Raw genomic sequence first — 21,665 nt, 5'->3', positions numbered from 1 at the left:
ACAAAGTAGGCCGGATCATCACCCCCGTCATATATGATTTGCGTGATAAGAGGGGGCGATGGCTAAGGCGCATCCACGCGCAAGACTTAAAACCGGGAAACGGGGATGAGACCCCCCCAGTTAAAGATAAAGTCCGCAATTCCGGGGAATCGGACTATATAAAGGCCGATTCCAGGAAGCCAGATCACTTGTTCAAGATGAGCAATAAGAACATCTTGAGCGCAATCGAGGCCCTCTTGACCGAGGAGCCTCGACAGGCCGCGATGACGTCGCAGCCGTTCCGCACCGTCCCCCGAGTGGGGACGTTAATACAGCGTTCCGACGCTGAAAATCGCCGAAAGGCGATATTTTTGGCGACACCACCACCACCGGTGCCGCGAGGAAAAAAGCAGAAGTCTCCGGGCGACGTGTGCAATGCCACGCACACGCCGCTACCGGAGCGAAGATCCGCGGTCACCGCACCGATCACCGCACGGACCAAGCCGACCAGGGCCGTAAGGATACGACCCTGGAGCGGCCCAATGCCGACGACATCGGTCATTGGACCTCGGCCGCCAATGGCCGTTCAGACGGTCGTTGGAACTCGGCCGCCAACGGCCCTTGCCGCACCCGCAGCCGCCGCATCCCGGCCAACACCAGCCGCCGCAACACCGACGCCAGCCGCCGCCGTCGTATGGCCACCACCGGCCTCCGCTGCACCACCGCCGCCGCCGCCGAGATGGGATCCGGCGTCTCCACCACCCATCATGGTGGAGTACGCCCCACGAGCGTTCGCGGCAATACCGTACTTCTCGGTAATGAAGTCGAGACGGTATAAGCTCCGGACCACCGACGGCAGAAGATACAAGCTCCTGTTCTCCAGGGAGGGGCGACTCCTCGCCAGCCGTCAGCTGCCTCCGCAGGCTTCCGGCTCCCCAAGAAGGGGGGTGATGTAACGATGCAGCCCGCTGCATCGTTACGGCTACGGACCGTACATCGTCCGTAGCCCACCAAGGGCGCATCGCGCGCCGATAAATTTCGCATCAAAAACAGCGGCGGTCAACCGCCGAAAATCCCCCACACCCAACCGTTCCGAAATTCCGTATTGTGGGGGACTCGCCGCCGAAACCGCCGATGCTTGCCGATTCGAAATCATTCGGCCGCCAGCCGGGTATAAAAGAGGCCCGGCTGAACGTCTTCTCACCAGACTCCGTTCGCTGATCGACAGCGAACAAACCTGCTACGAGTGTCCTCGTAGTCCCGACCGAGCATACTCGGACTCTATGCCTTTACCAGCACACGAGAATCCTCGTGTACCGCCGAGCGTCCTCGGTATTCTTTGATTCCAGGATACGAATATATTCGTATACCCGCCAAGCGTACTTGGTTCCTCCAGGCCACCGAACTCTGTATTGCGGGCATTTCCGCATACCTAGCCAGGTCGCTATTCTAAATTCCGTCTTCGTACGAGCATCCTCGTACTCCCGCCGAACGTAATCGGCAGCCTAAGTCCGCACACCGCGTTTATTCGCCGGGATTTCATAACGATAATCCGTCCGGCAAGCAACACCGCGTCGACCAATCCGCGCCGCCGAATAGTCCGCATCGATCTACGATCGAACAGACTCGCGATACTACGAACGCACTCACCGACGAGCGCTCCGTCTCGTACCAACCGTTGCGACACGATCGCCCGCGCTTGCGCCCTCGCCGACCGCACCAGGACGCCTCACGTCATACTAAATAATTATTCCACCGTCGCCTCAAATAATTATTTCTTTATTACGATACTTCGCATTGATTTTCACGTATACTTCGCATTTATTTTACGCCGCCTTAAATAATTATTTCGCCGCCGCTCGAATAATTATTTCATTTTGCCGATATCTTGCATGTATTTCCACGTGCTTTCGCTCTTATATTTTGCGCCGCTTTAAAATAATTATTTCACCATTGCTTAAATAATTATTTCGCCTTTGCCGATATCTTGCATTTATTTTCACGTTGCTTTCACTTATATTTTGCGCCGCTTTAAAATAATTATTTCACCATTGCTTAAATAATTATTTCGCCTTTGCCGATATCTTGCATTTATTTTCACGTTGCTTTCACTTATATTTTGCGCCGCTTTAAAATAATTATTCCACCGTTGCTCAAATAATTATTTTACCAGTAACGAAACTCCGCATTTATCTTCACGCTACTCTGTATTCGTTTCACGCCGCTTTAAAGAACTATTCCGCTATCACTTGTTAATTACTTCACCGATATTTGGCTAATTTATATACTATTTCAAATTCATCTTGCACACGCTTCGCATGTATGCACGAGCATTGTAGCAGATCATTCGAGGCAAATCGTATCAACATCTTTCTCAATAAACACTGTTTCATTATTTTTCTGATAAACGAGTATTTGGTTTATTTGACATACCCCCAACCGACCGAACCTGGATTCCGGCGAGCTAATCCGCGTCCGCCGAAGCTCACACGGTTTCATATTATAATATAAAATGGAAGAAGTATATTTTATTTTGCAACTAATAATAAAAACAATGACGCACAGTGCGAAAAACAGTTTTACCAATATAAAATTACAGTATGCATTAAATATGTTGAAAAAAAAGGATAGACCTATAATTTTTATGTAATGATAAATTGCAATAATTATTGCAGTGATAAACAGTGATATTTTGTTATAAATAATAAACAGCGATAAGTCTGATTAATAATAAGGAATAATATAATTTTTTTTATGTTCTAATGTATTTCGAAAAGTTATAATATAAAAATATATTTTATAAAAATGTATTTTGCGAAACATTCAAATGTATTTTGCGAAAATGTATTTTGCGAAACATTCAAATGTATTTTGCGAAACATTCAAATGTTTTTTGCGAAAATGTATTTTGCGAAATATTCAAATGTATTTTGCGAAAATGTATTTTGCGAAACATTCAAATGTACTTTGTGAAAATGTATTTTGCGAAACATTCAAAGAAGTTATATAATATAAATATATATAAAAGTGTAAAAATAAAGCGAATTTTTTGAATTTTTTGTAAATGATTATTTTTGATCCCTATAATTATACCTATATATTATAATTTTCAGCAATAGAAAAGTTTTCTTGTGTCACACTTTATCCACATTTTTCTCTCTCTCTCTCTCTCCCCCCCCCTTCTCCCTCCCTCCCTTCTCCCTCCCTCCCTCTACATATATATATTGAAGTGAGCAGTTTGCAAGTTGAGTCAAATGAAATATTGTAGGTTAAATGTTAACAATATTATTCATAATAAATAAATGTATTTTTATAATTTTAGTTCGCAGGCTACCAATGCAACATTATGCTTCATTGCATATATTATACATGTGCTGCATGTGTTGGTATATGTTTATAATATAAATAAAATACTTTCATGTGCTTTATAGAAAGATTATCGATCTAATGAATATATTATTTTTTTAACAACCTATTTTTATGTTCAATATCTCGTTTTACTGTGTATTTCATTTCACTCAACATTAGAGACTGTTTGCTCATTTCAAATTTATATATAGACAAATTCAATGTATGCAAAGTTGTGTATTATATCAATTGAAAAGTCATTCATTTATTATTTACATAATACATATTCAGATATAGTAAAATGTAATATAGGTTTGTATGTCGTGTAAGAAAAACTGTACAAATTAACATCCTATAAAATAAAACATCTTATAAGTTCACTTCTATGAAAACTACTACTTTTAAAATATCTTGACTGTGTGTTTTAGACTGCATATTCGAAAACAATAAATTCAATGTGTGCAAAATTGTGTATTAAATCAATTGAAGTCATTCATTAATGATATGATACGGTTTTGTAAAATAAATTATTTAATATTGTTTTCGAATATGCAGTCTAAAAGACACAGTCAAGATATTTTAAAAGTAGTAGTTTTCATAGAAGTGAACTTATAAAATGTTTTATTTTATAGGATGTTAATTTGTACAGTTTTTCTTACACGACATACAAACCTATATTACATTTTACTATATCTGAATATGTATTATGTAAATAATAAATGAATGACTTTTCAATTGATATAATACACAACTTTGCATACATTGAATTTGTCTATATATAAATTTGAAATAAGCAAACAGTCTCTAATGTTGAGTGAAATGAAATACACAGTAAAACGAGATATTGAACATAAAAATAGGTTGTTAAAAAAATATTAATATATTCATTACATCGATAATCTTTCTATAAAGCACATAAAAGTATTTTAATTATATTATAAACATATACACATGCAGCACATGTATAATATATGCAATGAAGCATAATGTTGCATTGGTAGCCTGCGAACTAAAATTATAAAAATACATTTATTTATTATGAATAATATTGTTAACATTTAACCTACAAGATTGTATATGTCATAACACTGACTTTACGGCGCCTCTATCCCAAAATCGCGGAACTAATCTATAGCTCTTTTTTACCATTTTCTTCTATATTGCACGCATGCTTTGCATAAATCTGGAAAAGTATGGCATTTTGAAAATAAGTCTCTAAGCTCTATTTTTTTGGTTTTCGATTATTGTTTCATACGCTCTTCTTCGGCACACACCCTTGTTTTGCAGATTAAAGCAGTATAATTTTGATACAAAAGATATAATTCTTTGAGGTGACATTGTCGATAAATTTTCCAAAATTTTTTTTATTTTTTGGTTTAAATTTCACTATCCACCGAAAGATTAGCATGTGCACTTTACTTACACCAAAGGATTTGTAATTCTATCAAAGCAATAAAAAATGCCATACTTTCCAGAAAATTAGAAGTTCGGTCGGTAACAATATGACTTCAGCATCCTCTTAAGAACCTCTTTTAAATAATTGCTTTTTCACTTGCATATAGATTTCTAAGCGTTAATGTTTCTTTAGATAATTCTGATAATTACATATTAATTAATAATATCGCAACATAATTCTGTCCGTCTGAATTACCGCCGCGAAACATCGAATCATTACAGCTATTTCCCTCAAATTGCGCGTACACACATATATATATTTATCCCTTCATCTCGTTACATTCAATTAACAAGTTTAATAATTAATAAAGTGAATACATCATGATTCAGTCGTAATATACTTTAATTAAAGTATTGTTTTTCCGACTTAACTCAAAACACAATTATTATCTTCTTTACTAAATTCTTAAAATTATCGAGCCGGGCTATTGTTCAATAAGCAGTCCCGCGAGAATGACGTCTTGTTAAATAAAAGAGGACCCCGATATACGCCTATCTTTTGCATCGCGCAAGGTTTACCGCTCGGCTCCGCAACAGTAAAGGATCATCATCATCACAGCGCATCATATCGCAGCACGTCTCTCTCCTCCCATTTTTCTAAAACACAAAAGAAAAGAGAATATGACAAAAGAGAAATTAATAAATTGAAAGAAAGTAATATTATCCAATTACCCTTGCCTAAATCCTGAGAGCAGGTGAGTACCGCATGTTATAAATTTCTAATTGCATTAATTATCACATGCTCTACGTGGAATCATAAGATAAAGAGAGAAAAGATAATAGACAGAATCCAATACAGATTAAAGCATAATTAACGCTCGTTTTTCTCGCTAGAGACCATCCGTCTGAGCTAAATTTTCTTCTAATAATTCTTAACCACAAAATCCGGACGTCACACGAGGATCACTTCCTCAACGGGGTACCTCCAACGCCTGGGAAAAGGTTGCAATGTGCATCCTCGCCATCCTTAGCCTAGCCATCCTTTTTAGGACCGGTGCTCTATACCAAGTCACGGCCGGTAATCACCTACCGGTCCCGCCAATTTTTATTCTAACTCACGGCCTAACACTTTGCCGTGAGCGCGCCATTGGCGCACTTAAACCACAAACAAAACTGTATATAGACACTGACGAAGAAATAAATATATTTTTCAGAACAAAAGTTTTATCTTTTCTCGCCAGCACAAACACACGCTATATGCGTATTTAATTCGATATATCCTTGAAGTCATGGAGATTGCGTGAATTGCAATATTCAATAAATTTAAAAATTTCAATATTCTTACTATATTATATTTGCACTGCACTGTACGCTCCGAACGCTAGCTCTGACTCGATGCAAATAGACTCAATGGTCTCGAAGCTGTTTTAAACAATCTAACAGTGAAACCCAGCCACAGAAAGAAAACAAGTTCTCAGGTAGCGTTGTAACCGGACGCGCCCTGTGGAAATGAATTATTTGGGACTTAGTCGCAGGCAGCTATGCTTTCACCCTTTCAACGGTCGCCACTCGCTTTGATCTCCAAGCGAAAAGGTTGGAATCCTCGTCTCGTCCTTCCTTGACCCTCACGACTGTCTGCCGATTCCTTCGGATTGGACGAAGACGCCTGATGAGATGCTGCAGTGTATCTCGTTCTAATCTATTGGGTTTTATGTATCAGGTTCACCACACGCTCGGATGAGAAACAATCCGGACATCGAACGGACACGATATTGTTACATTGTAAGTACTGACAGCGTATTGTTCCGCACAGGTAAGGAATTAATTGAATTTATGACTCGCTTTGGTTAAATATAACTGTAACGATGCAGCCCGCTGCATCGTTACGGCTACGGACCGTCCATCGTCCGTAGCCCACCAAGGGCGCATCGCGCGCCGATAAATTTCCTATCAAAAACAGTGGCGGTCAACCGCCGAAAATCCCCCACACCCGACCGTTCCGAAATTCCGTATTGTGGGGGACTCGCCGCCGAAACCGCCGATGCTTGCCGATTCGAAATCATTCGGCCGCCAGCCGGGTATAAAAGAGGCCCGGCTGAACGTCTTCTCACCAGACTCCGTTTGCTGATCGACAGCGAACAACCCTGCTACGAGCGTCCTCGTAGTCCCGACCGAGCATACTCGGACTCTATACCTGTGCCAGCACACGAGTATCCTCGTGTACCGCCGAGTGTCCTCGGTATTCTTTGATTCCAGGATACGAATATATTCGTATACCCGCCAAGCGTACTTGGTTCCTCTAGGCCACCGAACTCTGTATTGCGGGCATTTCCGCATACCTAGCCAGGTCGCTATTCTAAATTCCGTCTTCGTACGAGCATCCTCGTACTCCCGCCAAACGTAATCGGCAGCCTAAGTCCGCATACCGCGTTTATTCGCCAGGATTTCATAATTGTAATCCGTCCGGCAAGCAACACCGCGTCGACCAATCCGCGCCGCCGAATAGTCCGCATCGATCTACGATCGAACAGACTCGCGATACTACGAACGCACTCACCGACAAGCGCTCCGTCTTGTACCAACCGTTGCGACACGATCGCCCGCGCTTGCGCTCTCGCCGACCGCACCAGGACGCCTCACGTCATACTAAATAATTATTCCACCGTCGCCTCAAATAATTATTTCATTATTACGATACTTCGCATTGATTTTCACGTATACTTCGCATTTATTTTACACCGCCTTAAAATAATTATTTCACCATTGCTTAAATAATTATTTCGCCTTTGCCGATATCTTGCATTTATTTTCACGTTGCTTTTGCTTCTATTTTGCGCCGCTTTAAAATAATTATTTCACCATTGCTTAAATAATTATTTCGCCTTTGCCGATATCTTGCATTTATTTTCACGTTGCTTTCGCTTTTATTTTGCGCCGCTTTAAAATAATTATTCCACCGTTGCTCAAATAATTATTTTACCAGTAACGATACTCCGCATTTATCTTCACGCTACTCTGTATTCTTTTCACGCCGCTTTAAAGAACTATTTCGCTATCACTTGTTAATTACTTCACCGATATTTGGCTAATTTGTATGCTATTTCAAATTCATCTTGCACACGCTTCGCATGTATGCACGAGCATTGTAGCAGATCATTCGAGGCAAATCGTATCAACATCTTTCTCAATAAACGCTGTTTCATTATTTTGTTATAAACGAGTATTTGGTTTATTTGACATACCCCCAACCGACCGAACCTGGATTCCGGCGAGCTAATCCGCGTCCGCCGAAGCTCACACGGTTTCATAACAAAGTATATATTTCACTTAACACAAACAATAAAGTATTTACACGAGCCATTGATGCTCTTACACGCACACGGATAACATTACTTAATGCTACACGTCGCGTCTTAACGTTCTTTCGAGCGACATTTTTACTGTCACTCGTTCGCGAGTGATTTCTATCGGACAAGAGGAGGACCAGGTGAGTCACTCTGGGATTTTGATCCTAATTTTTATGGTTATTCTGGAAATAAAAAAAAAAGATACGTATCCTGGCGTTTGATTAAATAGGCCTTAAGAGTAATAAATTTGTGAAAATTAGCCATATCCGAAGCGCGCCGCGGCGCGCCATATGAGTCTTCCCGGTAACAGTATTTCCAACCAGTGCGATTAGCTCCGTGAGTCAGGCGCTTGCTTCATAATTCATAAGATCCAAGTTCGCTCACGGAGGTGAGCAATAACTTTTTTTTTTTTTTTTAATGAGTGTTTTTATTCATTTTTATTTATTTTGATGATACTGGTATAGTATGCAAATTTTTGAAATAGAAAATTTAATTTAATATCATATATATATTATAAATATTAATTTAAATTTAATTTTAAGGGAACTTTAATTCAAGTAATAATATTTGAAATAATAAATAAATAATAATAATATTATATAAATTATTTGTAATGGATAACATATAAAGGCAACGTATCTGAATTTTCAAATTGTTTAAATTTAAAATTAGTAAAAGAAGCGGATACAAAATAGTAAATAAAGGAGAAGTTTTTATTATCCGTACGCATTTCGCAAATCGGTTCTTACGACTACACTTACTATCTAACGAGAAAGGTAATTGTGATATATTTATTTATTTAATGAATGAATAAGATTAATTTTATTGTATTGATGCGAGTATGTATATCACGCGATCTTAAAACTAATTTATTGCTTAAGGGAAGTTATATGTTCCTTTATTTTATATTTTTATAAGAACACTTAGTACTAAAACTTACAATTTATGACTTATGAGAAACATTGTCTCATCACGCAGCGACTTTACTTTTCAGCTGCCCCTGTTTGTATTCGTTTTGGACCTCGGACTCCTCTGCTCGGTGTCGTCCTTAGTTTGGTCCTGGTAGTTCCGGCTGCATCCGGCTACCGGTTGCATTCCCCCTTCGTCGAGAGTAGCAACTTCCTTGGCTGCTGTCGAATCCGTTGAGCCGGAACGACTGTTCGCCTTCTCACGCTTTGCTTCACGACGCCAGTATTTCCGGTGCTTGTCGTCTTTAAAGCGCATATGCTTTTTATCGGAATCTTAAGATGAAGCTTCCTCGTAAGGCATTTGTCTTGTCCCTCTTTCTCTTCGATTGTACTACTAGTGTGAGTGCACCGAAAAGAGCTTTGGTTTCTCGCGACGTGCTTGGCAACGTACGTATAAAATTTATGCGTGATATCCGTTTTCCAATGTGTTTTCCACGATTTCTGTTTCCTGTTGGTCCTCCGGTGAATCTTTGTCACTTTCTAGATCGTTTGGATGTGTGTGTTGTGACTCTTGACAGGTTTCCTGTTGTTGAAGTTCGTAGTTTCTTACTTGCACGGCCTCGTGTGGATCTTCAAGCGGTTTCGCTAAAATCCTTGTTGCCCAATCGGCTTGGATCTCACGTTGAATACGTGAATTTTTTATTTTATAAATCACCGTGAATGGCTTGTGTGTTTGCTGTTCAGGTAATTTATTTTTGTGTATTTTTAGGCTTGCCAACAGCGAAATGATTACGCTTCTTGAATCGTCGTACAGCCTGAATTCGTACATAATAGATTGTGGACTGTCTTTTATAGTGCTTACATGGTGAAGGACTTTTACTGCTTCCTCTTCGCCATCGCTACTGTCAATTGTTTCCGGTGCTTCTTTCAGTTCGCGTATTATTTCACGGAATTTCAGAATTCGGTCTTGCTTACGTTTTAACGCTTGCAAAAATTTTGTACGAATTTTCAGTAACTGACTGATTTCTCGTTTGAGTTTACTTTCTTCGCGGTAGAGATTCTCGATTTCTTCGCGTATCGTAGCCATTGCTTTCGCTTTGATAGCTCGATTGATACTGAGCAATCCGCGTTTTGCATCACGCATGTAAACTCGGTGGTGGGGTTGGTTTTCGCTCTCATTGGTCGGCGCTTGACGGAATGCTTTATCCTTTTCTCGCGCGTAGTGGATTACCGTAGGATAGCCATTTATTAATTGTAGCTGTTTAGACCCGATTTAATATACGCGCCCTATGACAATAGTCAACTCTAGCGCGTCGATCGCTTGACGATAGATAGTTTTTTGTTTTTCTCGACGCGACATCAGTTTTTGTATGTAAGCGCCTAATGGCGGACCACGCGTGCAATGCGTGCAATAAAAGTGAGATATAAGAAGAAACAAATTACTTTCTTTTACCCCATCCGTTTGTAAGACGATCTACAATGATCGCAACATTGGTCCTTCGAGCCGGATGTGAAAGCAAAGGGTTTTTTCAAGTAGTTTCGTGCATAATAAGTGCGTAGCCATTAACGCAAGGACAGCAACGTTGAAACAAAACGGGCAAATTATAAGTGCCATCTGTGAAAGTGCAACATTAATCTCATCAGTTCTGAACATTGCTAGTGAGCACAGTGAAGTGCAAACATTGGTTTCTTGCCAGTTCTGAACCACTAAAAGGAATCAGTGTGCACGCGGACTATAGCTGTCCTTCTTTACATTGCAACAAAACAAGGCATCTCACTCGCACACACGCGAGCCATAGCCGCGTCTCAGTCGACGCACGAGATCTCATTCGCACACACGCAAGCCATAGCCGCGTCTCAGTTGACGCACGACATCTCACTCGCACGCACGCGAGCCATAGCTACGTCTCAATCGACGCACGGCATCTCAATCGCACACACGCGAGCCATAGCCGCGTCTCAGTTGACGCACGGCATCTCACTCGCACGTACGCGAGCTATAGCCGCGTCTTAATTGACGCACGGCATCTTATTTGCAACCACGCGAATCATGACAGCAGCATACAGACTCTCTCTTCCATCCAGGCGAACCATTGATATATTCTTCGCATCCCTGAGGCGTTATCACACTTCCGGACGAATCAAAATCTACCGCCAGGATGAGGCAAGGTTTTTCCGCCACAGATGATCAACAGTAACGTTTCAACCAACAAGCCTTATATTCGCAAATGAATCATTATTTTATTCTAATACATGCAAGCGATTTAATAATTAATTAGCGATTGTTATTTACCTCTAAATGTTATTGCGCATAACTACATATTTACTATTTGGAATTACGTAGTTTCTTATGCTATAGAATGCATATTGAGTTAAGGTCAACGCTTGCAATTCCGAAGCAAATTTTCGAAAATTCGTAGGAAGATTCGTTCGTTCTCTTGCAATTTCAAAATATAAGGATAATCGTATTCATTCGCAATGGCAGAATTAAGACTTTTAATTAAGCAGCGCGGTAGAGAAAGGCGAGGCTTACAGCCTTCGGTAATTTTATCGCACGCGTAGAAACAGAACCTGAAAAAAGGTCGGAGTTAAATAGTCGCATTGAAAAGGCGGAATGCTTGTGGACAGAATTCGATGTAACTCAAAACAAAATTGAAGATATTGAAGATGACAAAGCACAAGCTATGGAACGAAACCTTTTTAAGGACACATATCACGAGCTAATTACAGCGGCGCGAAATTTACGAGTGAGCGAACGACCTTCTCCCCCGCAAGTTTATCAGCCAAATTATCCGATTCTTGCGCAAACGGATGATGACGATCAACAAACGATATACAGGGTGTCCCATTATAAAACATCCACGCAAATTACTTCAAAGATAAAGGTGATAGCAAAAAATGACCTTAACAAACGTTGTAGGATTAAAAGGGGGCCAACTGAGGGTGACCTTGACTTTAACCTCGCAGTTGATTTTCAAGGTCATTTAAAAGTCAGAGTTATTTTTTGAAACGGAAACCCTTATTTTTAATTCCAAAATCTAATAGCTGGTGTCAAGAGCTTTTCAAAACACTATAATGAAGTTATTTTTTATTAAGTACTTTTCGAGTTATGAGGCTTGTAAATTACAGTATTTTGACATAAAATACAAAATATCTTGTAAAACATTCAATTTTTGGGAATTTAACTTTAATACTTTTATGCATAAAATAATGAGACGAATCAATTGATATAAAGAAAACACATAGTTGCTTTCAAGAATAAATATGTAATTTGCAACATGCAACTGCATACTTTTTTTTTAAACCAATGTGTTTTCTTTATACCAATTGATTCGTTTCATTATTTTATGCATAAAAGTATTAAGGTAAGATTCCCAAAAATTGAATGTTTTACAAGATATTTTGTATTTTATGTCAAAATACTGTAATTTACAAGCCTCATAACTCGAAAAGTACTTAATAAAAAATAACTTCATTATAGTGTTTTAAAAAGCTTTTGACACCAGCAATTAGATTTTGGAATCAAAAATAGGGGTTTTTATTTTAAAAAATTTCTCTGACCTTCAAATGACCTTGAAAATCAACTGCGAGGTCAAAGTCAAGGTCACCCTCAGTTGGCCCCTTTTTAATCCTACAACGTTTGTTAAGGTCATTTTTTGCTATCACCCTTATCTTCGGAGTAATTTGCGTGGATGTTTTATAATGGGACACCCTGTATAAGCCACCCGTGAAACTTCCAAGTATTGAGTTGCCCAAATTCGATGGTAATTATGAATTCTGGATATCATTTCGCGATTTATTCGAGTCACTTATTGTATTAAACGTTAATATTCCGCCCGTGCAAAAACTGCATTATCTAAGATCGGCTGTGACAGGTGAAGCCTCAAAGGTGATTGCCTCACTGGAAATTACCAACACCAATTACAAGATCGCGTGGAACACTCTAAAAAAAAAAGATATGAAAATAAGAAATTAATCGTTCATCACCTCATTCAAATGCTATTAGATTTGCCATCTATTACGAGGGAATCACACGCCTACCTTAGACAATTAACAGATAGCGTCTCGCAAAATATGCAAGGTCTAACGAAATTAGGTCAACCCATAGAACATTGGGGCACATTACTTATTCACATCATTTTGCCAAAAATTGATAAGGGATCTCGCAGGGAATGGGAACTGAAAAAATCTGAAATGGAAGAATTTCCTACTTTAAGAGTTCATAAACTTTCTCATTAGCCGTAGTGCATTTTTAGAAGCGGTATCTACAGCAAACCGAAACACGCAATCTTCATTTGATACTCGCAACAATAACAAAATCAGCCAAAATAAAATCACACGTGTATACGTGGCATCTAATAACGCATCTTGCGCTATATGCTCAGACAATCACAAGGTCTTCGAATGTAGCTCATTTCTTAATATGTCTGTCACCGATAGAAATAATGAAGTCAAACGGAAACGTTTATGTATAAAGTGTCTCAAAAAATATCACGGTAAAAATTGTAAAGCCTCTAATTGCAAATTATGCAAAGGATATCACAACACGCTGCTGCACAAATCCAAGTCTACGCCAGAAACGAATGATAAGGAAGCAAAATCATCCGTTAACGAATCTCAATAGAGTAAGGCACATACTGATAGTGCAAGCAATCCACCGTTTCTTTGAATATAGGCTTGTCGTCTATCTCTCTTAGTAACTGTGCGATTAAAGAACCCTCTCAGGTTCTCCTTTCTACAGCCATTTTACTAATCCATGATTCTCATTGCAATGAGTGTCGTGCTCTTCTTGACAGCGGGTCTCAATCAAACTTTATCACCCGACAATTAAGTAATAAACTAAAGCTACAACATAAAAACATTGACAAGACCATTATAGGTATAAGTAACATTTCTATAAATACTGCCCAACAAGTGGACACAGTAATTCAGTCACGTACAAGCTTATATCAAACCAAGATTTCTCTTTTAATAGTTAACAAGATAACTGAACGCTTACCCACGTTTAAAATAAATAAGAGTAATCTAAACATTCCCCATGATTTAAAATTTGCTGATCCAAATTATCACATTCCTAATAACATAGATCTGCTGTTGGGAGCAGCGGTCTTTTGGGAGATCATAGGACGCGAGCAAATCCGATTGTCAAGAAAAGCGCCCATAATTCAAGAAACTTTATTAGGCTGGATAATCTCAGGCAATGTGCAAGCCAATTGTGCACATCAACGTCCACGCAAAACATACTGTGGCGCATCTACAATACTATTTCAAAAATTCAAGGACAATTAGAAAAATTTTGGCAGATAGAAAAAATAAAACAGCCAAGGCACCATTCTCAGGAAGAAATCCAGTGTGAGGAACACTTTTTCGCCACTCATTCCAGAAATGCGGAAGGTCATTTCGTGGCGCGATTGCCATTGAAGGACGGCATTCAAGAATTAGGAGAATCTTACCACATTGCCGAAAATCGACTAAAATCATTAGAGCGCAAGCTAGAAAAACAGTCTGATTTAAAACAGCAATATTATGAATTCATGCGTGAATACGCCAACTTGAATCACATGACAGAGGTTCCGAAAAATAAAACAAACGATAAAATTGCATACTACATTCCTCATCATGCGGTAATGAAAGAGGATAGTACAACTACAAAATTAAGAGTAGTCTTTGATGCATCCTGCAAAACTACTGTTACGTCCTGATAGATGTAGAATTTTTTCGTTGGGCTCGGCGATCGACGTAAACGGGCTTGACCGCACGAGCCGAGCGGCACGTTTAGGACTTGCGACGGGTCAGCGACTGGAAGAGTCGTTTTTACTCCGTCAACAAGTCAACCGCTTGTGGTTTCCTTTTTGGGTCAAGGAATTGAATCCCTATTACCCGGGGCGGAACCTTTGTGCGCAATTTGAGAGGGAAGGTGTGAGGGGGTGACGAACGAGGAGGGTGTGGTCAAATGAAAAAGAACAAAGTTTAATTTACTAAAGACAACATTTTAATTCGATTAAATTTATAATTACGATACAAAACTTAATTCTTAATTGCAGGTGTTGATAATTTTATTTTGTGTATTCTTTACAAGTGTGTGTGTGTGCGTGCGTGCGTGCGTGCGTGCGTGCGTGCGTGCGTGCGTGCGTGCGTGCGTGCTTGCTTGCGTGTGTGTGTGTGTGTGTGTGGATTATTCCTCAGGGGAGAGGACTAGATTTAAAAAGTCGAACCCTGTGAATACAGGGTGAGAAAGATGCGGAGGAGGCTCGACGTATTCAATGGTGGTGGCTTCGGAGTTGACGGATATATTGTCAAACTCCGGATCGTTATGTGGAAGTTCCTCCAGTTGAGCCTCTACTGGAGGAGGGTGGAAACGGACGGGCGAAGGAGGTCTGTAGTCCAGGAGCTCTTCTAGGATCGGAGAAATGGACCTGGGGGTAGGAAGTGGTGAAAGGTCAAGAAAGGGTTCAGGAGATTGCTGAGGAGATTCCTGAGGAATCGATAGTGATACCGGAGGTGGGTCGGTTTGAGTGTGTGTGGTTATGCGAGAGTTACTACGTGGGGTGTGTCTCCTAATTCTAACGGGTCTTACGGTGACTCTTGTCGCGTATCTGATGTATGGTGGGAGGAATATAGCTATGCAGAGAGCGAATGCCGAAAGGTCCGAGCGATTCCGACGATTGTTGGGTCGCGGCGAACGTTCAGTTCTCACTGATAAATAATACAAAAATTTTAAACGAAATAGGGACGGAGGACATAATAAGAATAAAGAAAATACTGATGAGGAGAAAAATAAAACAAATGAACTAACTTACTCGTTACAATATGGTTTCGGATTGGGTTGAGTGTATGCGGTGGTTTTGAGCAGGCGCCCCGTTGAGGGATGGTGTGTAGGCGTCGGACTCTTTGTAAAAATGTGGGCACCCTGCTGCGGGATGGTGTCGTCAGAGTGATGGACCCTCTGGTTGAGATGCACCACTTGGTCGCGACAAAGTATCGATCTTTTTTATTTCGCGGCCCGAACCACTTGGAAAACTCGCCTGATGAACTGAGTGACTAATTGTGTATAATTGACGTTTGGAGCCACCAAAACACGGGTTTTTATACCCTTTTCTTGGGGTAGATCCATTTGGAGAATCTTAGGTTTTTGAAGCGGGGATCGAATAGGAATTAGTCTTGTGAGAAGATTTTTAATGTGGGGGAGGGTGGCGTCATTTTTAGCTAATAGGATTAGGTTTAGGTAATTAAGTTACTTGGAATGGGGGTAGGAAGAAAGGGGCCTTAACGAATAAGGAATAGCGTCGTTTCGGGTCCATATGCGATGGGGGTAGGTTTTTGAGGTGGCGTAACCCGGTTGGTGTTAATTAGTATAGGTGGGGTGCATCTGTGTCTTAAGATCTAGGTGGGCGTAGTCTTTAGACCGTACGACGGAACGAAGGGTGGTCTATAGAGGTGCTTGCCCCGATTCCCGGCTTCCGGATTGGAGGGTTGAGAATCGGTATATGAGTTCGCGAGGCCTTGGGTCACTGATCTAATAAATTTGACAGTTTACGACTGTCGCGTGGCCCTGGAGTCGCGTGGAGAGTGCGATTAATGCATCTCGGTTTCCCAGACCTACTGAACACGTGCACCGTATCAGGTGTCATGCTTTCTAGGCGTGCGACTGTGGTCATTGCCCGATCGTCACTCGGTAAAACCTTATCTACTAGGGTTCCCGTAGGCGGAATCCAAATATATGGCTAGCTGGTGCCAGTTTTTATTTCTTACTTTAAACATCTGGAGTCGACTAAGGACTCCGGTTACCGCGAGTTTTGACTTTTATGATTTTTCTGACGACGATAAGCACGCTGACCGACCAAAGTATTTTCAAATATCTATCCCCCTTGCTATTTTTCTCTGTGAGAAAGTTTGAGCTCATGGTGTCTCGTGAGAAAAACAGCTCTGGCGTTATAATATTCTTTAAGAGTTTTTGTTGGTCCCGTGTTTACTAGGTCTGGTATTTAATAAAAAGAAAAGAATCGTAAAGTCTGATCAGGACGTAACACTACCACAGGTCAATTACTCAATGATTTTTTTAAAATAGGGACAAATTTGCAAGATGATTTGTTTGATATCATTTTGCGTTTGCGTCAGCATAAGTACGCAATAACAGCAGATATCACTAAAATGTATTGACAAATTGAAATAACCGAAGAACATCGTAAATTTTAACGTATTTTGTGGAGATGATCACGAGAGGAACCGATTCGTATTTTCAATTTAAATACCGTCACTTATGGCATGTCAAGCTCAGTAGTATAGCAACACGGGTTCTAACCCAGGGGCAATGATGGGAGTGCGGGTGAAGAGGGGAAGGGGGTATCAGGTTACAGTGGAGGGGGTAATGACGTCATCGTTTTGGAGGAGAGGGGGTAAATTTGGAGTGGAGGGTATGACGAGGGAGGTGCGAGGAGAGGGGAAGGTATCAGATTACATCAATTCCTGGAAAAGATAAGATAAGGATTGTTTATACAAACATCAATTCCCGGAAGAGATATGGATTCCTAAAAAAGATAAGATAAGGATTGTTTATACAAACATCAACTCCTGGAAGACATAAGGATTCCTGGAAAAGATAAGATAAGGATTGTTTATACTGTAACGGGGCTCCTTTCTCGACGCCGCGGATCGGCTTGCCGGAGTCAGGGTTCGAGAGAAGGGGAAGTCCAGACTGACGTAACTCGATTTGATCTAACTCAAAGTCTTTATTATTTCATCTTACTTACTATTTACAATGCTTGCGCGGCTGCGCTAAATCGCGTCGCGAGAAGGTAGACGGATGCCTTTACAATTTGCGTGCGGGGGGGGGGGGGGGCGCGGCTGCGCTAAATCGCGTCGCGTCTGAATACCGGTTATACTCCGGTTGCGGAAAGAGAGTAACCGCTCTTCGTCGGCGGAAGCGGCGAGAGTCGAACGTCGGGAGCACCCTGGCTTCGAAGAGGGAGCAACCTCTCTTCGTCGACGGAAGGTAGCGGAAGGCCGAAAACCGGGAGCACCCTGGCTTCGGAAAGGGAGCAACCTCTCTCCGTCGGCGGGAATAGCGGAAAGTCAAACGCCGGGAGCACCCTGGTTTCGAAGAGGGAGTAACCTCTCTTCGTCGACGGAAGTAGCGGAAGGCCGAACACCAGGAGCACCCTGGCTTCGGAGAGGGAGCAACCTCTCTCCGTCGGCGGGAATAACGGAAAGTCGAACGCCGGGAGCACCCTGGTTTCGAAGAGGGAGCAACCTCTCTTCGTCGACGGAAATAGCGGTTGACTGCTTCGGGAGGTCCCTGAGGCAGTGCTTCGGTAGGACTTCGGATCGGGACAGGTGCCGTTATGCTGGCCGAGCCGGCTTTTATACCCGGCTCGGGTCTCCCACCCGCGAGTATCGGTCGCGCGGTGGGAGCGGTCCCCACGCTGGGGCGTCGCATGGGCGCGAGCGCTCGTGGGAGTCATAGGCGTCGAGCCTATCTTCGGGCGGTCGGGTGCTGTAGGGACGGTGTGTGAAACGCATCGTCATATCACCCCCTCTCTTAATCGACGGGGGGGTATAGCGGAATCCCCTTGCTTAGGTCTATGGGTCTTAATTCTAGGGAGGAGAAACAATGCCGCCTTTAATGCCGCTGGACCGAATAAAATTCTCGAATCAAGTTCGGAAGTAGAAACGCTGGGTCACGAATGTGGCTATAGCGACGCACACCTGCTCCTCGGCCTGCTAGAGCTGCCACGAGGCAACGCTCTATTACGGTATAGAAACAACCGAGCGTCATCCGGACACCAGCCGGATCCAACGATACGGGTCTTATTTCTAGGAAGGAAAGACTGGTTTCTATTTTAATTCTATTTATTTTTAAACCTATTTTACAAATGAGCTTTAGTGCTCGGAGTTGTGTGCGCTCGTGGACCGGGGCAGCTGACGGACTGGCCGGAGTCGGTCGTGGCGATCGAAACGGACTATCCACCGGCCGGTTGCGGTGGTAAACTGGTATTTCCGGCCTAAGAGAGCGGCGATGAGCGGGACCTCGACGGTGGTGCCGTCGCCCAGCTGCACTGGCGTCATGGCCGGATTAGGCCGGGTCTCAATTCTGGGGCTGGTGAAGTACCCCGGAGCGGACGTCGGAGTCTGGCTGGACCGGGCGGCGACCGGGGCTGCGGTGTGCGCGGCTCGCCTCGATGTTTCCGGGTCCCGACTTTTGGCGGGGGCTTATCGGGTCCGGTGGCTCGCCGTGTCGGTTGCCAGTCGGGCCGGGGGTCGGCTGAGTGAGGCGGCGGCCACGGTGGCCCCGCTTCTGGGTCGTCGTGGAGGTGGGGGCGAGGCGATCAGGATCGCCTTCCGTCGGTTCTCTCGGTCGGATCGTTGCACCAAGATCCCGGGTCGCCGCAGTCGGCAGGTCGGCCGGGGGTTGTCGTCCGTGGGCGGTGGTGCTGGCGGGCCGGTGTCCTCGGCGCTGTACGAGGACATCTCGCCGAATAAATTTATTACCGTTTGCCGTCGGTTGGCCATGGTACTATTACTTTGGAATCTTGTCGCGAGCTCTTATTTATAGGCCGTGGGAGTCGGTCGTGTCGCGGACTGTGGTGTTTACGGGAAAACACCGGTGGAATGCGGTTAGAGAGGGGCGAAGTTTGTTTACGCGCGTGCCTGGGCGGTTCGACATGTGCGTCGGCCGGCGGTGGGGAGGGGGGGTTGCGTTGAGCGCCGTGACTCGGTTAATTACTCTACGGTCTGTTCTTCTCCTTTTTCTCTTTTTCTCCGGCCTGTTTCGCGGTATCAATAGACGCGGGTTTTAAATCTTGGACATGCACGTGGCGGTGCCACTTCCCCCTAGCGTCGCGTAAGTCAACGATAACGGGCGAAACAATTTTCCGAACGGTTAAGGGGCCGATAAATTTGGGCGAAAGTTTGGCCGCAAATGCCTCGCCCCAGTTGGACAAGGGACGGTCCCGCTTCCACACTCGGTCGCCGATTTGAGGTCGCCAGTCGCGGCGCCGTAGATTGTAGTACCGTTCCTGGCGTTGGAAGGCACGAGCTAGGTGTATTCGGGCTAGTTCGAACGCCTTCTCTAGCCGCTGGCGGGTGACTTCCGGAGTCCCCTGGTGGGTTACCAGTCCGCGATCCTCTGGGCTGGGCCTGACTAGCTCCCGCCCGTGAGTCAAGAAAGCCGGGGTATATCCGGTTGCTTCGTGCCGGGCGGTATTGAGCGCAAATTGTAAGGCGTCAATGTGCTCGTCCCAATCCCGGTGACGCTCCTTTACATATTGGGCGATCATCGTCCTAATTGGCGATTCGCCCGTTCTACTGGGTTACAGTGGGGGGCGTATGCCGGAGAGTTTCGGTGTTCAATCCCGAACGCGGCGAGCAATTGTCGGAATTGGCGCGAAGTAAATTGCGTGCCGTTGTCGGATATTAGCTGCTGGGGGCACCCGTGTCGGTAAATGACTCGCTTGGTGATCTCGCGGGCTAGGTTTGGGGCCGTGGCTTGCCATAATGGCACCATCTTTACCCATTTACTGAATCGGTCTTTTGTTGTTAGTAACCAGGTATACCCTCTGGTTGATCGGGGCAGTGGTCCCACTAAGTCGACGGACACTTGCTGCCCGGGTGCGGTCACTAGCGTAGCGTGCAGGTCCCCAGCGGGTCGCTGCTGGGGCACCTTGTAACGTCTCGCGATAGTATGCCGCTGCCACCAATTTTATGTTTTATGTATCTATTGCTTTTTATGTTGCAGATGGCGATGCACCTCGATGCTCGACCGTTACTTCCTACACGGATGTCGTGCCTCGGCGGACTCCGTTAGGTTCTTCTTATCTGAGTGTACCTCAGTCACGCAGAATAAGGGTGCTCTCAATTTTTGAGGCTACCTGCTGGGCCGGCAATACCTCGGGACTCAAGAGCTTAAGAAGGTAGAGGCGGTCCGTGAGTGCGAAAACGGGGATGGCGATTGTATCAATAAACGTAATAAAATTAATAGAGTTGTAATTTACTCATATAATATTCCACTTCCCTGTCCGCTGTTAGAGTATCAAAATCGTTGTTTGTAGGTATGCTATCCGTCGGTAAATTGTCGGTAAATGATTTTTCTGTTACGCCTGCGATCGAATTATAAGGGCTAACGTCGGCGGAGGTACACGTCGGTTGTACGTTGATAGTTGAGTTTCCTCTATTCGCAATTAAAGTATTGTAATTTTCGTCAGTTACGCGGTCTGTCGTTTGATTGTCGGTATGCAATTTCTCTAATTATGTCATCGATAATTAATAATTGTGGAGTCGTCAATGTGAGAAGGGCTTCTTGTAATTCGGATTCTAACGGATCGATTTCGATCTGATTTGTGTGTTGTACGTAAGTGATCAAGTCGTCGTAATTTATAATCGTTGGCGTTGTAGGATCAAGTTTTAGTTCAGTATAGAAATCTATTTCAGCGATGTTATTTTCAAGAGTTATCTGTTCAATTGTAGAATTTATAATTATTTCCGATTTAATAATATCACGATGTTCCGATTTAATTATTTGTTCTTTCCTTTCTTTGTTTTTGATGTCTCGTAAAATATCCTATGCGTTTGCTTGAATGGGAATTTCTATCAATTCTGAAATTAATGCTTCAAAAGCTATTAATTGTTTCTGCGAAAGTTGACTCGATCTCCGATGTTTCTTTGCTACGCGGAGCTTAGATCTTTGTAATTT

The 21,665-nt window shown here is 42.9% G+C and overlaps 1 protein-coding gene across 1 annotated transcript; it reads right to left on the bottom strand.

Annotated features, from left to right (window-relative positions):
- Positions 1-19,701: 19,701 nt before the first annotated feature.
- On the bottom strand, positions 19,702-20,253 carry LOC137001517 (uncharacterized). The gene has a single exon (XM_067360541.1). It carries the CDS (start codon positions 20,251-20,253, stop codon positions 19,702-19,704), a length of 552 nt encoding a protein of 183 aa, XP_067216642.1.
- Between the last annotated feature and the right edge of the window lie 1,412 nt (positions 20,254-21,665).

The sequence above is a fragment of the Linepithema humile genome, chromosome 8 (genome assembly GCF_040581485.1).
Source record: "Linepithema humile isolate Giens D197 chromosome 8, Lhum_UNIL_v1.0, whole genome shotgun sequence".
NCBI classification, from domain to species: Eukaryota; Metazoa; Arthropoda; class Insecta; order Hymenoptera; family Formicidae; genus Linepithema; species Linepithema humile.
The sequence above is the reverse complement of the archived record's forward strand: the minus strand, read 5'-3'. Positions and strand labels throughout refer to the sequence as shown.